General features: G+C 39.8%; 2 protein-coding genes across 2 annotated transcripts in view; both read left to right on the top strand.

The window, feature by feature from the left end:
• Positions 1 to 10,014, top strand: part of afg1lb (AFG1 like ATPase b) — a 31,823-nt gene extending 21,809 nt beyond the window's left edge. Inside the window, exons 8-13 of the mRNA XM_074616546.1 lie at positions 2,906 to 2,988; positions 3,772 to 3,842; positions 5,676 to 5,776; positions 6,688 to 6,828; positions 7,796 to 7,903; positions 8,723 to 10,014. Coding sequence (XP_074472647.1) covers positions 2,906 to 2,988; positions 3,772 to 3,842; positions 5,676 to 5,776; positions 6,688 to 6,828; positions 7,796 to 7,903; positions 8,723 to 8,869 — 651 coding nt within the window. The 3' untranslated portion in view covers positions 8,870 to 10,014. The remainder of the gene's footprint in view (positions 1 to 2,905; positions 2,989 to 3,771; positions 3,843 to 5,675; positions 5,777 to 6,687; positions 6,829 to 7,795; positions 7,904 to 8,722) is intronic.
• A 5,007-nt stretch (positions 10,015 to 15,021) lies between these two features.
• foxo3b (forkhead box O3b) overlaps positions 15,022 to 25,064 on the top strand; it is a 53,794-nt gene continuing 43,751 nt past the window's right edge. Inside the window, exons 1-2 of the mRNA XM_074616545.1 lie at positions 15,022 to 15,364; positions 15,939 to 16,655. Of these exons, the coding sequence (XP_074472646.1) occupies positions 16,104 to 16,655 (552 nt within the window). The 5' untranslated portion in view covers positions 15,022 to 15,364; positions 15,939 to 16,103. The remainder of the gene's footprint in view (positions 15,365 to 15,938; positions 16,656 to 25,064) is intronic.

Here is a 25,064-nt window from a genome sequence, read left to right as displayed (position 1 = left end):
ATACTTGAACAGTACTGAGTATTTTCTCATTTTAAGTGCAAAATTAACATAACAGTGAAATTATAGAGACCTTGTTTTGACGATATATATCGTTCCATTGCCCAGCCCTATAAACAAATGCCCCTCACAGTTTCCCAGAGCTCAACGTGACATCTTCAGATTGTTTGTTTTGTCCAACCAACAATTCAAAACTAAAATATTTTCAATTTATAATCATATAAAACAGAATAAATCGGCAAATTCTTTTAAGAATTTGCTTAGATTTGAGCTATTGTAGACTAAACAGAGTGACAGAGAGAACAAGCCGGTCTCATGGGAAGGCGTATAAATAGCACAACATTACACCAACATTACACGTGTCGCATGTCATTTGTACGCCGCTTTTCGTGTTTCATTTGTACGCCACGCAACAAAACTTGGGTAACGTCGATAGTTAGGTTTAGGACACAAAGCCACTCAGTTAGGTTTAGGAAAAACGTCATGGTTGGGCTTAAAATAAGTAAGTAAACTAAGTAAACAATGTACAGAAACAAACACACTTACAAAAGAAAACTCCAGTCTCCTGGTTAAAAGTCTTGTGTTGGTGGACCCATCCACATCCCCACCCACTCGCCATAAGCAGTCTTTCTTGATTGATTGTTCAATTGATTAGTCTATAAAATGTCTGAAAATACAAAAAATTAATCACAATTTCACAGAGCTAAAGGTGACGCCTTTGAATCGCTTGTTTTGTCCAACAAACCCAAAAGCAAAACCCAAAGATTTTATCAATTTACAACGATATAAAACAGCAGAAAATTCTCACCCAGGGAATGTTTGTTATTTTTGCTCAAAACGACAAATTCATCATCAAAATTGTCGATTAAATAATCAAGTTATCGCCTCATCGTTCCAACAGTACACTTGACAAGTAGATGTTTCTATGAGATTGTTGTTGTCCAGCTGTACAGAGCAATATACAGAATAAGCTAAAAGGACAGCTGGAGATGAGACTGTAAAGTAGACGGACGAGGACTGGAGTCTGTGAGAGGAGCGTGACGGTGGAGTGGGTTGGGGAGACCACACTGTGTAGGCGGATGAAATCTTGGAGGAGTGAGAACTTGACAATCCCCTCAAGATGGATAATCAAGTAATGACCCGCGAGGCCTCAGCCTTATCTGATTATAAATAACCAATGGAATCATCATCGCTGATTGTGTTTCCATTCCTCCTTCTTTCCTCTCTCTTATTTGTACCTCGCTTCTCCGTCAAGAAACGCATCAGCCGCCTTTACCGTAGCCACTTCATAAAGGGAGGGAGTAGAAGATGGCAGGAGAAAAGACAAACTGAGACTCTAATGATGTGCCGGCGATAGTGACAAGTTTTTTTTTCCCATTTTGGAGGGACTATTTACCCGTTGGTGGGGTCACAGTAGGTTGATGAAATGACACCTCCCTTTTGTGCGTGGGGGAGGGCGAGTTTGTCAGGTTGTTATTAAGCCTGATTCAGCCAATTGGCTCAGAGTGGGAACCCCGTTTGTGTGAGCGGACACGGAGATAAAAAGTTGACAGCGGAGAAGAATAGAGTATTTCCGTCCCCTTGCTTTGTGATGATTACTAATTATCCTGCAGCTTAAGGAGGCCAGTGGCAGAAATTCACTGATTTCATAATTTCCCCGGAGCTGTCGGCGAATACTCAGTCAGCCGGCGATGGCTTGGATGGGATGATATGCAATTCCTTTCTTTTCTTTGATAGAATGGTGGAGATGATGATTATAGTTTGCGGTGCACTCCCTGACATGAATCCTGTTGACGTTTTACACTATCTGCAAAAGTTTGAACCCCGCATCGCAAGTTCACCCCTGCTGTAACACACTTGAATAGCGGCAGGAACAATAGAGCGGCTCAATAAACCATGAAGAAGTGACACAAAAATCCCGGCGCTGTCAGAGGAGAGAAAGATGTCTACTGCCTTCTGTGTTGGATTTGTTCACTCGCTTCTTAGGTGCTCTTTGTCCATGAAAGATGAGCAGTAGAGTACTGTATTATAATGTTGGCAACAGCATTTAATGGTAAGATTAAAAAATCATGTAGAAACATGAGAATTTAATTCACAACAAAAACAAAAACAAAATAGACAAACAAACTCGGTTATCTAAAAAATTTCCACGAGACGATCAATCTGAAACTAAATGATAGCATCTAATCTGATGGCCTCCTGACGTTTATTCCATTTATATGGTGCACATTTTCAGTATTTCCTTTACATATTTTCAATACTTCTCTGGTTACTTCTATGTGCCATATACTAAATATCACCTTTAAATCAGATTTAAAGGATAGGTCTGGTGATATTTAATATTTTTCTTATTGCATATTCATCAACATCAGTATGGAAAATACTAAAATAAAAAATACACAAAAAAACACGTGACAAACGTTAGTAACGTCACTTACAAAAACAAAACACCAGTCTGCTGGTTAAAAGTCTTGTGTTGGTGGACGTGCATGTGTATCCTTACATTTCTCCTTTTATATTTAACTTATAATTAGTATAATTATAAACTAAATATTCAGATTTTTCTACCACATCATAAATACAGAAGTTTTTCCTTCCAGCATTGCTTTTAAAATAGACCGGCATACTTTTAATATTTGACTAATGTTTTGGTAAAGGAGGTTGCGCTTCAACAATGGGATATACAGTGGAGTGCTAGACCCAAAGTCCAATAAGCATAAAAATGTGATAGTGTAGCACATCCAAGATTTCAAAATCAAGAAGGACAAAATTACTAACATTTCACTTGTTTAATTGGCTCACATCACAATAGACACAATTGGCATTGAGCCTTCTTCAGAGCGTTAATTAGCGTTAAAGCGTTTAATATTTGACCTTTAACCGACTTTTCATGTTTGTGCGTGTGCAGGAGTACTGCCACCCCATCTGCATAAACTCTGGGATTGACTACAGGAGGCTGGACAACGCTGCAGCAAGGAAACTCTACTACCTGTAAGACACACACACACACACACACACACACACACACACTAATATTGGTCAAATTTGCTCCTCTGTTTGCAGTCCAGCTCAGCTCTGAGGCTGTGTAGAGGTCTGGTAAAGAGTCAACATTAACCTGCATCCACAACATGCACACACACACACACACACAGGAAATGTTTGTGCACATCATCGAGATTGATTTTTTTTTTTTTTAAAGGACAGAAAGAGAAGGCAAACAGATGGATAAATGGGTAGAAACAGACTGGGAGATTTATAAAGACCTACATTACCTTGAGAGATCCATGAAAAGAACGAAAGAGGAATCAATAGAATATGAGAAAATGGTAGAGCTTTAAAAGCTAGTTTTCTATTTTCGTCATTACGTATACGCTGTTGGGAACAACAAACAAGGTATGAATGACACTGCTGTTGCTCATCGCTGTGTTGGAGCTTTCAAGTGCTTTCGTCCTTTCACTGTATGTAAATAGAGCGCATCACACACTTTTACCTGGAGTTAAAACACACACACACACACACTTTACTGTCTAATTTGGATGTGTATTCACAGGCTAATGCTCGTGTTTAGAGCCTAACATCCTGTTTATTACTGATGGAGTGAAAAGCTAAGTACCCCCCCTCCTGTGCTCTCCTTTCTGCCATCGTTTGATGTGGCCACTTCAGCTTTATTAATTTCATATCCTATTTTGTCTTCTCTGTTTCGTTGCCTGTGTGTGTGCGTGTGTGTGTGTGTGTGTGTGTGTGTGTGTGTGTGTGTGTGTGTGTGTTGTTCAGCACAAGGGAGCCTGGTGCGGAGGCCTCCATGGATGCACTGTTTGAGGAGCTGGCCATAAGTCAAAAGACTGGTAAGGAAGATAGAAGACTTGTCCATCAGTCACCTTACTCCATTACATAAATTCTACATGTGACCTGTTGAAAACAGTCAAGACAAAACCAAGCACCGCCCACTGGCCGGAGCAAACTTTCTCATTTTACAGCTAAACAGTACACCACAATATGTCTCTGGAAACATTTGAGGTGAGAAATAGACATTACAGTAACAGAATATTAATTAATATTTAATCGGCGCTGCCTAGTTTGACCGTTTGATCGGAGTTTGCGAGTTTCGCAAGCAGTGATTGACAGCTGCTGTAGAGACTCCTCGGCTCTGATTGGTTTTCCTTGGGGCACGTTGATATCTTGCAAAAGCCATCAGGAGCACAGAAGGAGGCAGAGGAATATAATTTTTTTTCAGATTATAGTGACCGTTTTTAACTTTTTATCATATTTGCTCAAAGTTAGCAGCTTTAATGTTTTGAAACATAAGCTGCCGGTCAATAAAGTTTATGTAATGGGGTTTATTTGGGCAACAGCGTGCTCATCCACTGTGATAACATCTGATTTGTTCCACACATTTAAGGACATATTTGCACACAAATACAAGGAAAAGGCCAAACCTTACAATGTGTTTTCCTGTCTCTTAATACTTCCCTGCCCTGTGGCTCTCATCCCCACATGAACCTTACAAATATATACTTTGTTTTTGAGAAATGAAGCAAACAGGAGTAAATAGTGCATTTGTTGGGACTTCTCAGCCACAAATTTGGGGCTCTATTTTTTTTGGGGGGGGGGAGGGGGTTGCCTTTATTTGACAGTGTAGAGAGACAGAGACTGGGGGGAGAGAGAGGGGTATAACATGCAACAAAGCTCTCAAGGCTGGAATTGAACCTGGGACGCCGCGGTAATGTAGCACACACTGTACCCACTCAGCTACAAAGGCGCTCCAGCTTTGGTGCTCTATTGAGTATAAATAGCAACAGTATCAGGCCTGGGAAATATATTGATACTATATTGATATCGGGATATGAGACTAGATATTGTCTCATATTTTGGATATCGTAATATGGCGTGAGTGTTGTCTTTTCCTGGTTTTAAAGGCTACATTACAGTAAAGTGATGTCATTTTCTAAACTTACCAGGCTGTTCTAGCTGTTCTATTATTTGCCTTTACTCACTTAGTCATTATAACCACATTACTGATGATTATTTATCAAAACTCTCATCATGTATATATTTTGTGAAAGCACCAATAGTCAATTACAATATCGTCGAAATATCGATATCAAAGTATTTGGTCGAAAATATTGTGATATTTGATTTACTCCATATCGCACAGCCCTAAACCGTTTGGTCATATTGTGTCTTTTTTTACAAAAAAAGTGGGTTTTCTACACAAAACTAACAGGCTTGGTTGTGTATTATTCCAGGTCACTCCTCATTTAGCTTTAGAGCTAAACTAAATCTAAGGCCTCAAGTTCAGAAAAGTTGAAATTGGATTTTGAATTCAGTTTTAAAGGTTTTAAAACGTTGGATCAGGGTTTTGCCGTTGCTGTTTTCTTTCAGCCACCAGGTTCAGTTTTCATTGTTAAATTTTAAGGTTTATTTCTAGTTTAGAAATTGGCTGGTTGTTTTTTTTCCCGTATATTCATAACATCTGTAGACACACTGTAGAGAAATTTGCTTTGTAATTTAATAACAGAAGGTTGAAATGAGGAGGATTTGACTTCTGTGGTCTAAAATCAACTGTAGCTTTCATTCCTTTATAGATTTTTTTAAATAAAATGATTGAATTGTAAATGTGACGATAAAAACTGTATGATATGAGGGTCAGTTATTTTTTGGGGTTTGTGTTTCCATAGTTACGGGCCCTCGGGTGCTCACAGTGCTGGGCAGAGATGTGACTCTGGCAAAGACCTGCGGCTCCGTCGCCGACTGTACTTTTGATGAGCTGTGTGGCAGAGTGAGTGTTTTATCCTGGTTTGTTTTGTCTTATAATTCTGTAATTGTAAAACAACGGTTTCAATAGTAACACAATAACACATACACTTTACAATAATACTGATCTTTAGTTATACATATATATATATATACATATTTAATTTTTCTCAAAGTGTTCACAAAGAACATTAAAAGAAAAAGACAGCATAAATGAAAAAAACATCTCCAAAAAAATATAGTTACGATACAGGAATGGAGCAATGGAGTTGACACACACACACACACACACACACACACACACACACACACACGGTTCATTCTCACACACAGAATCCACTCACCACTAATCAAAACTGCTCAAATTCAAAGCACTTCTCTTCCCTCTTTATTATTCGGTTTCTTCCCTCCTGTGTACTTATTGTCCAAGCCTTTGCTCTCAAACTGAATCACCTTCCCTCAATCTCAGTCCCATTTTCTGCTCAATGTCAAAAAGCAAGTCTATTGACAATTTAGTGAATAGTTGAGCCCATTGTGCCTCAAATAAAGCGGTACGGTACAGTAAACCGCAGTGTGTGTAGTGTCTCAAGCCTGATGGACAGCGGTGAGCTCTTGCAGGCATCTGAGCTTCAAGGCTTCTTCTTCTCTCTGACTGTACGCCGGATGTTGGCACGTCCACATTAATTTTGAGAGCAATCATCCTGAATGGCAAAGAACCAAGGACAGGGACTGAACATCAGCCTGAGCCTTTTGACAAGTTGGCAGTTTTTCAGGCCGAACATACAGACTGCAACATCCGTAGTGTGTGTGTGTGTGTGTGTGTGTGTGTGTGTGTGTTTACAAGGCTGCTGTGCTACACTGAAACTATCTCCTCTCAGCATTGTGATGTGCTGCTGTAGTGTAGAAGCTCATGTAACCTGCTCACTTGTTTTCCAGCCTCTGGGTGCCAGCGACTACCTGGAAATGGCACGGCTCTTTGACACCGTATTCATTCGCCACATTCCCGTGCTGACGCTGACCCTGAAGGACCAGGCCAGACGCTTCACCACCCTCATAGACAACTTCTACGACAACAAGGTGCTCCGTCTGTTTGACAAACTAGAATTGGGCTGAAAAATAGACAAATAAACCATCATATCACATGTGCATCAATGCTTAAAGGTTTGAAGTTTAAGAAAGTGGTGTAGCTTATTTCTGTTCTGTACAATAAGTGGACATAGTCACCGTGACGTCACCCATTGGTTTGTGGACTACAATTTTGAAGCCTCAAGTCTGACATTTTGGCCGTTGCCGTCTTGTTTTTTTGCAACCAGAAGTGACACGAAAGGGTGCGCTAAGTTTTACTTTCACGTAACAATCAGCTGATCGTTCATATCCCGTGTTCACAACGTTAATTTTCATTTTCACTTTACAAACGTAGTAGTTTTAAGCCCAACCATGTATTTCTTTCCTAAACCTAACTAAGTTGTTTAGTTGCCTGAACCTAAAGTGACATCAAGGGGCGTGACAAAGCGGCAATATGTGACATGTTAGGATAAGAACATGTTGAACCACAACGTGGCCAGTTTGCATCCGACTGGGAGCTTCTGATGCATGTCACTCCCTCACATCTCTTTACTGTTGATTATATAATAAAGGCCTACAATGCCCTTCAAAAAAACAAAAATAAGTGCTTGATGACAGAAGTGACTAATGAAATTGAAATGGTAAATCACTACACTATTTGCTTCTTCAAATGTAATATTACTGTATTATATTATCACTGCATTCAATACAGTTTTAAGTTGAGTGCCAACCTCATATTGGCTCACTTCCCATGAACTGTAATTTTATCAATCAATTTGTTATCGTGTCAAAGAGGAAATTTGAAGAAAAAGAAAGTCAATATGCTCTTAAATCTTCTCATGGATGCAATAAAACACCTCAAATTGACCAGAAATATAAGGATTGTCATTTTAAGGAGGTAATGAATGAATGGCTAACTGCTCTTATTTAATATTGATTACTTAATCATTAATAATATATTATTGCCTCTGTGTCGCAGGTGAGAGTGGTGTTGCTGGCGGATTCTCCATTAGACCGGCTGTTCGTCCACACTGGAGGGGACGATGAGCGAGACAGACAGCTGCTGGACGACCTGGGTCTCAGCGGGGTAAAACTACATCATGACAACCATCATAGATGCTGTTCCCAAAATCCAAATAATTGTAAAAATCACGGATTTCTCTTTAAGTGACAGTTCAGTTCACCTCATAGTAGGCTGCACTTCAAATCAGTCGGTTGTTTATTAGTTTATTAGTGTGTGAATAACAAACATATTAAAGGGGCTTCGCAGAATTACAATAACATGATCATGAACAGGTCTTCAGCAGCATATGGTGATTAATATTTGATGTAAACATTACATAAGCTTACTGATTATGTACATATCATGTGACTATGTTACTTAATTTATGTCAATATGTCATTTGATTTTTGTTTACTTGATAACTGACATTGTACATCATTGTTGAGGTGATGAAAAGTGAGTGTTCGGGAAGTTTTTCTTCACAGATGGGATTTTTTTTTTGCTGCTTTTGACGTTTTATTTTATTATTTTACATTTTCAGGAGAGTTTCACTGAGACTATGTGAGTGTATTTACTGAAAAAGAGGGTCTTGCTCTCACACAGATATCCAGGAATCAAACAGGCAGCCTTCTGCAGCCTTAATCCCAAATTTTCTCTACAAAGAATCACACAAAAGCACATCTTGTGTTTACCAGAGATGTGCTCATCAGTTTCGTAGAACTAAGTCATACAGCATGAAAAAAGCATAAAAAACGACCAATAAATTAAAGAAATCTCAGTCGACTAAGACCAAAACGACTGATTAATCGACAAAAAGGGGACAGCCCTACCCAATTGGTTTCAATTTAAATTTGATTTGAGTGTGTATCAGCTGCTAACCCTGGTGTCGGCTCCTCTCTTCAGGATGCGGCGGAGCGCCTGACTCTGTTCACAGCCGAGGAGGAGATCTTTGCCTTCAAGAGGACCGTCTCCAGACTGATGGAGATGCAAACAGAGTCATACTGGATGAAGGGAGACCGCAGTCACAGCAAGAAACACGAGAACACCTAACATCAACTGCTGACCGCCTGATAATCATAGTTACCTCCAGACAACACAGTACCTCACTAACTACTACACAAGAGAAAATCCTGTTTAGCAGAAATATAAAAGGCCCCAATACATCCAAGAAAGACCTGTAAATATATAACAAAGCTAGATACCTGTTATCTTATGCCTGTGTGTTACATCGTTGTACTGTTTCTGAGAGGTGTGCTCTCTCCCCCTTGTGGACTATTTATTCTAAAGAGGATGGAAACCTCTCCAACATGTGTGAACCACAAGGATAACAGGTGCTCACTTCAGAGAGAGGAAGTGTCCCTCAGAGTAGCTGGCTACCGCCCTCTAGTGGGCAAAAGTGAAAAGGGGTTAAATATTCTTAAGCGCTTCCTGTTTTTATGAAACAATATCAGTCTCTGTGCAGTTTCATAATTACATCTCAACTGTATAACACCTGGTATGAATTTAAAAAGGGTAACAATTCCTTTTACAGGTCCGCAAATGTCATGGTAATGAGGTGATATTTAGCAAGTAACCTATTTGAAATTTCTTTGGAATTACGTCCAAATAACCCCAATACTTACCTCAAAATTAATCCAAAATTACTTTGTTTGGCTGTCTTGACTTGGGACTTGACTCTGGACTTATTATTATTTTCTATCTATTATAAACATTATTTATTAATTGTATTTCACTATTTCCCAATAAGCAGTAATAAATAGCTGTTAATTTATTCAATGCATTTCCAGGAATAGAAAACAAAGTTAATTGATGTGCTTTATTTCCATGTCTGCTGATAAATAGATAATAATTAGCAAATTTGAAATGTCTTTAAAATCTCCTTGAATCATTACCTTAGCTACCAGGTTACATTTGTGTAGACAATAAGTCACACAATGGTGAGATTTGTACCTGATCAGAAGTGTCTTCTATTAGTTTTGGTTTTCCACCTCCGATGAAGAGCAGCGCACAGCCGCTTCTCAAGCCTAAGGGCCCTATTTTAACCATTATATGCTATTTCAGCATATAATTATTAAATAATGTTTATAATAAAGTAATTTTTGATCAATTTTGAGGTAAATATTGGGGTAATTTAGCAGTAATACCAAAGACATTTCAAATAGGTTGCTTACTAATTATCACCTAATTACCATGAAATTTGCAGACCTGCAGAATGAAGTGTTACCTTAAAATGTTATGCATGATATTAATCCATGTATTCATTTATGAAGCTCAGTAGCTGTTAGATTGGCATTGATGTATCGCAGGTCTGGATTCTTAATCAAGTAGAACTGGTCTTGATTTTGAATCGGACTTTACGAAGATGGTTTGACTGCAGTTGCTATTTCTAACACTGTACTACTCAGATACTGTCTTGTATTATTATAGGCAATAGCATGCACAACTGCAAGCTGCTAACTGCAGTAAAACACTTCAATATAATAAAAATAAATGAATGAAAAGGGGGGGTTTGCATTCTTGAATCCAGATTTTAAGAAGTAGTGTCATGCAGGTGTGTAGATAAGATCAACCGTCAAATCTGATTTTAAAAAATGCACAAAAAGACACAAAAATAGTCCCATCAGGTGCAAAAATAGTTTATTTTAAGTGCAAAGGTGACGAAATGTGAAAGTGTCCTCTTGTTTTCACATTTGTTTTTTGCACATTGAATTATATTCTTTTTGCATCTGAGGCGCCTCTTCTATTTTTTTTCTCTGCGATGGGACAAAAAAATAATACTGGAGCCATGAAAAAATATTTGAAATAGGTATATTGATTTCTGTAATGTATTTTTATGACTCTCGCTCCAAATTGATGTGCAAAACTAACATCTTGTCTTCCAAAATGACCACAACATTTAAACTGTAATATAATAGATGATGGGTAATCTCATTTTTGGTAGACAAACCATAAACATCTGTATTTTAGTTAATTAAAGGGCAGATAGATTTTTTCAATCTGTTTGTTGTGGAACTTCTTCATGTGTGCCTGTAGGTGGCAGCAGAGGGCAACTCATTGCTACAGGGTTTGTTATTGCGTCCATCCAAGGATGAGGTCATTCTAGTGCACCACTCCAGCCTGGACCAGCCCGCCCTGACAGCTACAGCCAGAACACCGAGCAGCACCTACACTATCCAAACCAAGAGCCTTATATAAGATACTGTGTTTGTACCAAGCAGCAAACGTACAAAAACATAAAATCTCATTAGATTTAAAGGACAGTGAATGGCTCAGTGTGTGTGCAGGTGTGTGCACGGATGAACGCAACATGACGTGTATCATTAAAAAGCGCTTGAGTCGATAGCAAGGCCCCAAGTCTATCCATCTATCCCACCATAATTCTCAATTAAAGAAAAATCAATCACGCCTTATGCCGAGGCCCCTAATCCAATCAGAGCATTATGCTGTTTGGGGGAAACATCAGAAGCAAACAGAGATGGCTGCCGCGCTTTGTGATTGTCTTAATTGGATGATTCACGCTGGCTTAGAGGGGTGGTCGCAGTCTGCATCCTCTCTGGACCACAGTCTTGATACCCCCATGCTGATGAGATGGGAAACAGTTCACCTTTTGTCTCATTCTTGTTGTCTTATCAGTCAAAATGGGAACAAAAATGGATAAAAATAGGAACATTATGACTTCTGCTTTTACATTCAATTTAGCCTTTTGGATAAATCACAAGATGTCCTAAAATGTGAGGTCAATTTTGAGTCATAAGGTTGTAAAACTTTGATGTTAGAACGTCTGGTAGACATGGATGATATCAAGTTTTAAGAGAACACGGTCACAGTACCAGTATGTTGAATACTTGAATTGAACTCTTATGTTACGTTGCTCCAACCTGAAAGAGGTTATAAAGTGTTGGGTTGAATGTGTCCTAAGAAAAAGAGGAATAATGGTTTCGGGGTAGCGCGTGTTTGATTGTGTGCATGAATGTGTCCTTGTGTAACACTACTGTGGCCCTCAGAGGGGCAACTAGGGTGAGCTGTCTTATCTTGGTGCAGAATGAATTGGCCAAATGCCAGAGATACTGCGGCGGGGTATCGAGGGGACACACGTCTGATACTTATTTCGTTCCACATGCCGACACGTGTTGACACTTTGTCAGGACAGCTGGAAAATACATATATCAGGTTACTATTCTAAATGTGCAGGTGCATGCATATATGTACCCAGATGGAAAAGCAAATGAAAGTCAAACCTAAAAACAGTCTATAGCGTGCAGAAAAATAAAGGTGTGTTCAATGGGATGCACTCTATAATCAAATGCTGGTGCTCAAGAAGAAAAGAGGTTGAAGTCTTTAAAAAGAAAACCAAAAAATGTACTTCAGGCAGTCCAATGTACAGAGGCAGGAGCAATGCAGTATTTCTTTAAAGCTATTATTAGGTAAATGATTTGGTCATGAGATGGTTTCAACATGTGCAGGTCATCTAAACGATAAAAAGGAAACTAAACAAATTCAATGCTTTACTGAATGATCACCAATTGCGAAATATAAAATAATCTTTAAATGTACTATAAGAATGCACTAAAGTCAGATATTCTAAAGGTTTAGCATGATATAAAGTAATTTAAAGATGAAAAATTTGATACAGTATTTCTGCGCACACACACAAACACACACTCTAACGACACCCTAACCTCCCTCTGTACTTCCAGTGAGCGGTTAACTCTATAGTTCTCTGCAGGAGCCAAACTGCTGCATCAGGTATTCTCTTTGATGCAAAGGGAACAAAAAACATCACACAATATGTGGTACGTGTACCGACTATCTGCCTGTAATCCTGTACAGTACAGACCACAGACTGCTGCTGTGTGTGCGTGTGTGTGTGTGTGTGTGTGTGTGTGTGCGTGCGCACGTGCGTGTGTGTGTGTGTGTGTGTGTGTGTGTGTGCGCTGTACCAATCTGCCTGGTTAAATGTGTGTCAATGAACACAGTTGAACAATAATGTCCGACCTTTTTAGAGGGCATGTATGTCAGCTTGGTATATAGTGTGCTGAAGAACCCCCCCACCCCTAAAAAACACAGACATAAGAGTAATATATTGTATATTTAGTGTTTTAGCAGGGAATAAATATGACATCCTAAAATAATAATATATACTTGTGATGTCAAATCCAAAATAAAATATGCATTCATGCACCACATGCACGGAATGAATCCGTGTAGTAATACTGAAATGATATCTTGTTATGGTCAGCTGTGAACGCGCATTCCTGCACAGAACAGGCGAGTACGCGCAGCTGGACGCGCACCTTGCAAGGCAGGCAGCCCTGCAAACAAAGAAGACGAGGCTGTTTTGATTCAGAGGAGGAGGAGGAAGAGGAGGAAGAGGAAGAGGAAGAGGAGGATGGGGGAGGTCCAGAGCATCACTTACAGGAGGACGGAGGACCATCTAGGATTTCTCCCCTTATCTCTGGCTAATAAACCGGATGACGCCATACTCAGAAAGGGGGCGTGGCCTGACCGCTGTGACAGGCGTGATTGACAACCTGATGAGCTCATTAAAGGCACAATCAACCACTATAATGAAGCAACATAACAGTGATGTGAATTTAAAAAAAAAAAAATGAATGTTAGAGTACGTGATTATTATTACTGTTATATTATTATTATTATGTTTCAAATGTTGTTATTATGAAGCTCCATCATGTAGGTAACATATTAGGTCTGGGTTTAGGATTAGATCTGCAACATCTATCCCTATTACCTATTAAATCCCTTCTAAATGTATATATATAAATATATATTCTAAGAAAAGTTCTATACAATAAATAATATTATTATATTATTATTGTTTTTATTGTATTATTATTATTATGCTTATTATAATGATGGTGATGATTATATTATTATTATTATTATTATTATTATTGTGTTTCCAATGTTATTGTGAAGCACCATCATGTAGGTAATATATTAGGTCTGGGTTTAGGATAAGATCTGCAATATTTATCCCTATTCCTTATTAAATCCCTTCTAAAATAAATTACCTATATATACTTCTGAGGGAATTTTATTTAATTGCAATTTATTTAATTGTATTTCTTGTTGTGAAACACTTTGTAATGTTAAGAAACATGCTATACAATAAATGGTATTATTATAATATTATTATTATTATTATTATTATTATTATTATGCTTATTATTATGATGGTGATGATGATGATTATATTATTATTATTATTATTATTATTATTATTATTATTATTATATAATGACATATAATGCTTCTTTTTATACATACATATACAAATACAAAGTACAAATTAAGTACAAATAGACCAAAATCACAAGTGATATTATAAAACACAGAGTAACACTGTATTGTAGTATTTGTCAGTAGGCTATCATCAACTTTGGCTCGGGGAAACTGTGATAGACGTGCTTTTATTATTTTTCTGAATATTTATTGAATAATTGATAATAAAAAAAACATGTTAGTTACGGCGTTCACGTAAGTCCCCTTCACCACAGAAAAATATTAGCAGAAATCTAAAATAAAGCCCTAAACATCTATTTTAGATTTTTAAACGTTTTATTTACTCAGTTAACTGTTCTTTTATAAAAAAAATTAATTTGTATTTCTCAAAATTATGCTGCTTCAAAAGTCCCTAAACGCAGCCAAGAATTGTTTGTTTATTGTTTATTTGTTTTGCAAAATGTAAGGCTATACAACATAACATAACAAAAAAATAATAATAATAATAATAATATAGGAAGAGGCAAAAAAAAACACTGGGCTTATCTGAAGCCTCCACCTATAGAGACAAGATTAATATAAAGAAATAATATGACTACATAATAGTGATAACAAAACAATTAGGACAAGATATATATATAATAACAATACAGTAAATATATCAAAAAAGATAAGTGTGTGTGTGTGTGTGTGTGTGTGTGTGTGTGTGTGTGTGTTTGTGTGTTGCGTGGAAGTGTATGGTGTTAACCCATGTAACTATATTGTTCCTTCAGTTAGACTCCATCTCTTCTTCTATTATATTTCTGCAATTATATGTTAGTAACATGTCAGGACGTGTCCACCAGCCTCCACCTGCACTCAACTCAACAGCTCCATCCTGTTGGACTGCAGTGTCTCTTTAAAAGGCGATCCCATGCACACAGGATCCAGGGGGCTGGATCTTCATCGACTTGCATGCGCGTGTCTGTACGTACGTAAGTGTGTGTATGTGTGTGTGAGTGTGTGTGTGTATGTGTGTAAGTAAGTGTGCAGCTCTGTGTGGAGAGCAGATCGAGATACAGTAGTAACCCGGAGTGAGTGAGGTGGCAGTCTTTATTCCACATCGACACTGACTGACTTTGCCCTGCATGCATACAAACCAATCTGTCTCCATAACGCAGAGCGCACTTGAGGAGTGGAAAGAGGAAAAGAAAAGATGGCATCTGGAAGTGGCCGTGGACAATCCGGGATCTAGTCTCTTCTGGGTGTTTTTTTTTATATAATTTTTGGGACCACAGAGCACAAGTTGACTGGCAGTGCAAGGTATTTGTATTTAAAAGTGTTGATTTTATTTCCCATAGAGAGAGAGAGATGATGAGCACTTTCTCCTCCTCAGCCATTTAATCTCCACAGTGTGGGTGGATTCAGATTCTTATTATTGCACCAGGACGTGGATCTTAATGTAGAGAGCTCCTATTGATGAAGCAAGTAGTGTTTTATTATGAAGACACGCTCAGAGAATAGAATGTTATTGTATTTAAGAATCAGAATTTAGAATCAGAATCAGAATCAGAATGTTGTGTTTATTGCCAGGTGTAAGAGGTATACACTAGGAATATGCTTTGATTTTGTTTGGTGCAAGTTAAACAGTATAATAACAAAAGAATAGATTAAAAACGTTAGAATAAAATAAGAAAATTAAAAAAAAAAAAATTCTGCCAATATACAAAATAAACTATAAACATGATATAAACAGATAGGTGGTTTATTGTGGCTTCATTGACAGAAATATAGGTTAAACCTTCACACCCAGATGTTTGTATTGTATGTTAGGCTGTTGTTTTAGCTTGGATCCAACAGAATGTGTTATTTTATTCTGTCTTTATGTCCTCAACAGGCGTGAATAAGTAAGTTTCTGGTGGAGGAACTGTTCTGTGTTTGGGACTCTGCTGCTGGTGGAGAGGAATAGCAACAAAAGGACGGGAGCGCGCATTCATTCATGGGACGCGACTTTGACAGCTCCTCGTTTCTTGTCTTGTAAACTTTTTTTATTATTTACCTCATGGCCGAGGCTCCGCTCCAAGACCTGGACCTGGACGTGGTCATCGACCCGGATTTCGAGCCCCAAAAGCGGCCACGTTCTTGCACCTGGCCGCTGCCACGACCGGACTCCAACGCGGCGGAGGAGAAACCGGAGAGCAACGATATTATCCCCGAAGAAGAGGATGATGAAGACGATAACAACATCACCACTACGGCAAACGAGTCTGGGTTGTTGGCGACGGACGACCAGAGCTCCAGCAGCCCCGCCGCGGCCGATGGAGCTCTCTCCTCTCCCGGACAAGACAGCGGAGGCTCCCCGCACTCCGAGCACTCTCCGACGGCCACCTCTGGCGCTCTGACCCCCAGCGGCTTGGCTGCCCAGCAGACCCCGAGGAAAGCATCGTCTCGCCGCAACGCCTGGGGGAATCTCTCCTACGCAGACCTGATAACCAAAGCCATTGACAGCACACCGGACAAGAGACTGACACTGTCTCAAATATATGACTGGATGGTGAGATCCATCCCTTACTTCAAAGACAAAGGAGACAGCAACAGCTCTGCAGGATGGAAGGTAAGAATAGAATAGAATGGAATGGAATACAATGGAATAGAATGGAATATGGTAAATGGACTTGCATTTATATAGCAGCTTTTCTAGTCTTCCGACCACTCAAAGCGCTTTACACTACATGTCAGTATTCACCCATTCACACACACATTCACACACTGATGGCAGAGGCTACTAAGGTGCCAACTTTGCACATCAGGATCTAATCTAAATACTCACTTTACAATACATTGAGAGCACACCGGACAAGAGACTGACACTGTCTCAAATATATGACTGGATGGTGAGATCCATCCCCTAGTTCAAAGACAAAGGAGACAGCAACAGCTCTGCAGGATGCTGAGCTCTGCAAATGGTAAATGGATTGCATTTATAAAGCACTTTTCTAGTCTAAAACAACAAAAACATCAAATTAATTGTTGACTTATTCAAACTTAACCATTCAGGGTTAATGAGTGGAGATCCAGACCCCCAGCATGGACACGAGCTTTGAGAGCACAGCAGAGGCCACTGAGTATTTCATCTCATAAAACACTGAAGACAAAAACAAAAACATCAAATTCATTGTTGACTTATTCAAACTTAAAGGGACTATTCGTAACTTTCAGAAATGCTTGTTAACAGCGACACCTGTGGCCGTTAAGTCAAGTAAAGTCATCGTCGGGCTCTTGCGATTGTGCTCGCTCTAAATAGACATGAACGAGCATCGCTCAAAACAGCGAGGTGGCACACGTCAGCCCAAACCACACTAAATGGTAAATGGACTTGCACTTATATAGTGCTTCTCTAGTCTTCTGACCACTCAAAGCACTTTACACTACATGTTAGTATTCACACATTCACACACACATTCATACACTGATGGCAGAGGCTACTAAGGTGCCAACTTTGCCCATCAGGATCTAATCTAAATACTCATTCACACAAATTTGGGGTTAAGTGTATTGCTCAATCGACATGTGACCCGGAGTAGCCAGGGATCGAACAACCGACCTTCCGATTGGTGGACAACCTGCTCTACCTCTCTGAGCCACAGCCACCTGAATAGAAAGCTTTATTGTCATTGTATTAAATACAACGAGATTCACATTTTGACACTTCTGGTGATGTGCTTTAAAACAAATACTTGACAAGAACTAAACGAGGCAGATAAAACATATAACAGGGTAAAACACACACAGTTATAAAGCAATATAAAAAAACAGGTAAAGTATGTGTGTTACACTTGAAGTATAAAATATAAAAAATAGATGTAATGTAAACAGAGGTAATTGCACTTGTACAATAGGTAGGTTAGATGTAATACATAAAAATGTAAACAAAGTTGCACTTGAGGTGTATATTGCATCAAGGATATATTGCACAGATAGAGGTATTCACATTCAGTGTATTAATATTGCACAGATTTATTGTTTGTTCAGTGTCCGTATGGCACAGGGAAAGAAACTGAGTCGCCCCCTCTCTCTCTGTCTCTCTCTCTCTCACCCAGCCCCCTCCTTCCTCCATCAAAACAAAAACAAAAAAGCATGTGGCTTGTAAACCCACTGACGCACACACACACACTCACATTCACATTCACACGCACGCATTGATATACCAGCAGCGTTTTTTACGAGGGTCTATTTGGGAAAGTCTGGCTCCCATTATAGGCTACCTCTCATTATCATTCTAATGGAAATTACACATCAGTCTGAAAACGAAGAGCAAATGAGAAAAAGAATCACATCAGGGAGGCATTTAAGATCATTAATCTCTTCAAGCAGCGTGGGGTTCTGTGACCTACACATAATTATCTCATAAATTGTCCAAAAATGGGACGTCTTGCACTTAATCCCAGACATTTAATAGACAAATAAGGTTGTGTTTTGATTTAAATTTCATCAAATGCGTGTCCTTTTTGTCTTTTTGTCTTTTTTTTTAAATTCTGATGTGCATAATATTCCTCTGAGGCCACAGTCACAGTCACATGGCTGGAATTAGAGCAAACAGAAACGTTGTAACCGGTTTGTCTGGAAACACAGCCGCCTATTTTGAGTGATGCAACCCGCGTTTAAGACGCTCAGGGAATGATACAATTACATAAGACAGTTTACTGAACAGCAGCTAATCCATTAATAGGACAAGGAGCTGCATGTAAACAAAAGATTTAACGTGCTGTGTGTCTGTTAAAGTGTGAATCCTGAGAAGACCTCTGTTTAAAGGCGTAACCCTCACAGTAAAAAATAAAACATGTGGTGCACTCACAGTAGTCTTTTGGAGGTGGTGAATAGTGAGATTATAGTCACATTGTGTTTTTGCTTTTATATTTAGATGCTCCATATTGTTACTGTATCCACATTGTTATGTAAACCTTGGCAGGGTTCTATCCCTTGGGTCAGGTAGGCAACTGCCAAGGTTGCTGATCCTCCTGCCATGGGAGGATTACATAACTACTGGTGAGTTAAGGTGCACTGTTGAGGTTAAAGCTCTTTTTTTTAAAGGCAGCTATGGTCACCCCCATAAGACATATGGGACGCGCGAAAACAGACAGGGATGGAGGCAGGCGCAGAAGGTCAGAGAGCAGAGATTAACACCCATCAGAGGCTGAGGGACCAGTCCCGCGGGGCGTGGAGCCTATAGGCCATATTTTGTCAGGGCTTCTCAAGTTTTGCTATGCGATATGCTTCAGTGGAGAGCAAAGAGGGAGGTTGTGTGTGTGTGTGTGTAGTCCCACCAAGTCAAGGCCGGGTTCACCGTCACCATGCAGGGGCTGTTACTCCTGGAATTTCGGGCATGAGGGCCAGGCTGTCGGTGGTTTAGTGTTACGCACGGTCTGTCAATAAATCTCGGCTGCAGCTCACAGCCTTTTTTTAGTTTTCTCACAAGAGACTCTTTTCATTACAGACTCTTCAACTACATATAGTAGAGGTGGGGGATAAAATTGATTCACCTATGTATGGTGATTTTTTTTTTGGTACAATTTTGAAATAGATTTTTTAATGTCAGAATCGATATATTTGCTTTACTTGAGGATATGTGGAGGTAGAAGGAAGTTACCGCTTTTATTGTTGTAGTCTGAGTAACGTGACGTCATATCCGTTCCGTATCCGTCAACAAAAACAAACCGCAGTCGGCCGCAGCTAGCCGCAACAAGAAAGTACAAAACGGCGGAGGGTCTGCGTGGAAACGACCTGCACCCTCCCATTTTTAATTCAACACTACACATACAGTAAAGTATGGAAACACTTTGGGTTTCACACATTGCCAGGAAAAGCAGAGATAGACATCAAGGCTAAAGCTGCATGCTAACTCTGTCATGGACAGGAAACGTTATTGTATTGCGGTAATGTGCGGTCGAGCCGGCCGTCACTCGCATCTCCGTGGTCAAATCAGCTGACGCTACGACTGTAGAGCACCCACATACTGACATTTATGTTAAATGCATTCAAACGGCTCCAATGGAGCTGACCATGGATGTATAAAGAGAACGCAGCTTACGGTAAGAGCTAGCGACGGACTTGGTAAAGTTAGTGGAAGTATACACGTGTGACTATGTCTGGTTTTCAAAATAAGATGTCAACAAAGGGAACTGTTTATACAAAATACATATATGGAAATATGATTGATTGGATTATATTCTTTGATTTTTGGATTGCTGGAAAAAAAATTAACAAATAATGCCTGACAATGACTGATATATTTAACTTCAGGACTTCTCTGACTAAGTACATGCTGAAAATCAAACATTTTACTGTATCAATTTAGATATTTTCCAAAGTAAAAGTCCCTAGAAGTGTATGATTCAACTTTTTCCCATGGTCTAGTGTTAAAAAAGTTAACAAAATCGTAAAATCGAATTGTAATACTTAAAAATCTCAATACATATCGAATCGGCAAGTATCATGATAGTATCGAATCGTGAGATAGGTGTATCGTCCCAGCCCTAATAGTATCACAAATTAGTAAGCAAATTTACAGAGAGTTTTCCTTACAGATCTCTGCAAACTGCCAAGCCGGTTAATCAGCATGAAGGCCCGAGCATGTCACAAGCCGCAGGTTTTAGTAAAAACACAACAACATGAAACCAAAGACAGGCTGCAGAGCCAGGTGTTCAGAGGACAACCTCCGTACGGCCACTTTTTCAGAGCCCCTTCGCTCTCCATTTCACTCTCAGAGACGCTTAGGTTTCACCTCCACACAGAGCCGGGTCTGAACACCTACAGTTTCATGCAGCCAGGGCACCTTTGTTGAGGAGATTTGCTGAGCAAATCCTAGTAATCCCCCTGGGTTTCTCTCCCAGGTTCCCACTTACGTCATTCTATTTCATATCTCTGCCAGTTAACCATTAGCCCTGGTAAAAGTAGGCTAAGACAGACAAGCACAACACTAGGAAATCTTTTATCACCTTAGATTGTCTTTAACCAAGAGAAGCCACTGCACAAGCTTTTAATAGTAACACAATGTTTGGTCATTAACTTGTTCTTCTTACACAGTGAAGAACTCCGCACACACTATGTCAATAATGATTTAACCTTGATTTTAGTTTCCGTATGTTCCAGTGTCAAAATGCTATTTTCCCAAGCCCTTCTAAAAGCATTTTCCCACGTGACTTGACGTAGGTTTCTGCATGATGATGCTGCTACATGTACACTATATCTACATGATAATAGTCAGTGTTTAACGTTACATACACTAACATCTCCCTGTTTAGAGAAGTGAACAGGAGTATCGGCACAGAAGCTAAGCAATGTACTGTTGTGTGGACGCTTCGGATCCACAAGTCACACAATAACACAAACAAACTAACCGATCGATGCAGTGGTAGACCAGCAACTCCTGTGTTCTGCGAGGTAAAATTATGTGGTCTGGTAAGACCGCGATATAACAGCTTCATTTACCCATCGGAAATAGCTGTCTGATGGCGAGGTAAAGCTGTGAAAATATTCGAAATATAGTGTACACTTAAATATTGATATTTTTTTTTAGGTGGCTAAAATACGTTTTTCTGCTGCTCCCGTCCACAGCCGCTTCACCTCACTGTCAGACAGCCCTTTCTGATGGGGAACTGAAGCTGCTATATCGCTCTCTTCAAAGCCACCAGACTACATTCACAAAAGCAGTAATTTTACCTCGCAGAACACAGGAGTATACATACAACCCCACTTCTACAATCCAAACTAAACCGTTCACAAACTTAGCACAGCTAACGTCAACTCAGCCAGTCTTAGCTTTCACATTATTCATAACCTTAATGATTAGCTTCGATTAGCTTACTTTGGTAAACTACGTCACTGCTTTTTGCAACGGCTGAGAGAGCGCTTCCATTTGAAAAAAGAACAGAACAGAACACAGATGGACCTGCCCTTTATAATATTTTTTGAGGGCTAGATATCGAACCTCAGTGCTGTCATCTGGTATCCAATGTCTGCTCAAATTCATAATCATGTTAATTTATGCTTTGATCAGATAGTTCCAGACTCAAATTAAAATGTTGCCAAATTTTTGTCATATTATATTAAGGCACTTCTGTCGAAATATTTCAAATGATACCCAGCCAGCTGTAGTCTTTTCCTTGATACACTCTGAATTATATCGGTCACGATAAACAAAATCAAATCAAAATCTTTCTTGAATGTTGTTAAGAGTTTGTCAGCTTAATTGTAAAGTGATCAGTCTATTTTAACACCACACGTTGTACCAACACAGCCTGTGTTGGGGTTTTCCAGCAGGAGTCTGGTCATGGAGGGGCAGGTCTGGTTCAGAGCTGCTGAAATGTGTGTTAAGAGAAGCTTTGGTATGGCGGGGGAGTGACGGGCTGCATCTCAAAATAGCACCTGTAAACACGCCTGTAACAGTCCGAGTGTGTGTGTGTGTGTGTGTGTGTGTGTGTGTGTGTCTTTCACCCGTGTGTCTTTGCATAATCGAAAGATTAGTGAACCTGTGTGTATTTGTGTGCGCAGCCAGGTGTGTTTGTGTGTGTGTGTACATTTTCCTGACTGCAGTTGAACTTTGTGCTCTAGTGTTACTTAACCCTGCAGTAACAGGCTCCCTGTTCCCAGCAGCTGCCCATCACAAGCCGAGACCTGGTTATGTCACAGTGACACACTCCACATAAACACACACACGCTCACATGTCTGATATTCTCATTTAAGGTTATGACTTTTTAACGGCCGTACACTCACTCACATTCACGGTACATACAGTTCTTTCTACCTCAGATAAAGTTGACCGTTCAAGTTTTGAAACCTGCTATACATTCCCGGACAGACAGACATGCTCAGACATATACCGTGCACTCACCCGGTCATGTTCAGGCTTATCACCAGGGTTCATGACAGTGAGCTTCTGCTGCAGGTCTTAATATATACATGAGTCTGACATGAGTTTAACTCATTAGAATTCATCCATGAGATTACTTTAATCTTTAGTAGGGCTGTGCAATTAATCAAATTTAAATTACAATTACGGCTTCCAACGATTATGAAAACAAGATCATTTACATAAAAAGATCATTGTGCCACATTCCGTTTTGCAATGATGCTCTCTTGTTTTGTAAATTTGTAAAGCTTTTGACCTGCTTGGCGGGTCAGGGACGGATGCTCAGTGGGGGAGAATCCCCTTGTGGGAAGGGACGAAGCTCCCTGTTCCAGGCACAACTGTCAACCGGGACGGACTGTCCTCAGTGCGGCGCTGAGTTTTTTTGCTGCGTCCACACCATTCAAAGTGCACAAATCGTGATTATGATTTTTGCCATAATCGAGCAGCCCTAAAAGCTAAGGTCTGTAATGTTGAGAAACTACCAAGAGTATGCTAGATTTAAATTATCCAATTATATCCAATTATCCAACCAAAACACAGAGCCCAGTTTTACCAACTCTTTTGCAATGAAAGTAGCTAGCAGCACCAGCTCCTAAATCTAGAGAGAAAGTCGCCAAGTCGACAACAACACTGACAGTCCGTCGCTTCAGGCCTCCCTCCAAAGCCACTCCCCCAAAATTATCATTCTGAATGTAAACAACGAACATGGCTATTGTTAGTACTCACAGCTGTCAAGCCATCAGCTTGTGAAAGAATCCTGTGACGCGCAATGAGTGCACGGACAGAGTGCGCACAGGCAGGTAGCCCGTCCAATCATCGGCCTGAATGTAATGACTGGCTTATTACAGTCCTGCGACATACCTAATTTTTTTTTTTTTGTCAGAGCATTTAATTCATTGATGCTGTCGGGATGTATTGAGAATTTCAACAAATATAAGAAAAAAAGTTTTTAAAGAAGATCACCAACTCTAGCTTTCCCTTATGAACATCAAGTTGTTGTTTAACATGTTTATATTAGTCATTATGTCTTTGTTTATTGATGATTATTTGCAGGTACTTCATGTGCAGCTCAACCCACAAACCAGTGAGTCATGACCACAAGTGTTAAACACACCTTTTCTAATTTGATCTGTCACTATACAAAGAGACTAGAGGTTTATCTATGGCACAACCATCACACACACAGATACATACACAGAGGCTACCGCGCTACTCTCCGCACTTTCCCCCCCATCAGACTTTGTCTGGAGGCGTATGGAAAACAGGCCCCCATAAGCCCGCCGGGCGTGTTGATTATCATTTTAATGGCCTAGCACGCTGAAAGTGTTGATTCTTTGGGGCTGAAATTATTTATTGTTCCCATCAGAGCAGGACGGGGTTGACAAAAGAGAAAGGAAAAGAAAACATTCATCCTTTCATTGGCTGTCCATCAACGGGGTGAGCTTTATGTGTGATAAGATCCTGGTGTCAGCCATGAATATCCCTGCGAGACATGGCTACTATAGTGGCTGGAATTCAAACGCATTATCTGAGGTCTACATAAGATGACTGGCTAGTGAGGAAATTCTTATAATACTGAAGAAAAAACTAAAAGTAGATAAACTGGGGGAAAAGGGGCTGTTTGTGTGAATTTGTGTGCACTCAGGTACTTCGAACACAATCAGGAGGCCCCTAAGATGGAGCTGGCACTTCGCCAAGCTGAAGGAACTGAAGCAAAAAGGCAATAAAAAGGGGAGTGAAGGGGTTCGGGGGGGGCGTGAAGACAGTAGAAGGAGGAGAAGAGAGGGGGAGCTGAGGGAGTAAATTAACAAGCTTTGCTCTAAATTGGTGTATTACAACTGCCCTCTGGCTGTGATTCCCAATGGAGGGGTTTGTGGGTGTGTGAGGCTAAAGGGGGCGATGGGTTATGGGAACACACCAGCTCCAAGTCTGAATCACCCGGAGTAGTCAACCTCTGTGTGGAGGAAGACCCCCGGGCTCCGTTCTACTTCCATTTGCAATCAATGAACACATATTTTCTTTAGATGCCTGAGGAGTTTCGCTGCATCAAGATTTTACATCTGAAAATCACCCCATATGGCCAAAAGTGTGCAGACACCCGAACGTTGCACCCA

Source organism: Sebastes fasciatus, chromosome 18 (genome assembly GCF_043250625.1).
Source record: "Sebastes fasciatus isolate fSebFas1 chromosome 18, fSebFas1.pri, whole genome shotgun sequence".
NCBI classification, from domain to species: domain Eukaryota; kingdom Metazoa; phylum Chordata; class Actinopteri; order Perciformes; family Sebastidae; genus Sebastes; species Sebastes fasciatus.
Note: the sequence above shows the minus strand (reverse complement) of the source record. Positions and strands in the feature narration are given on the sequence as shown.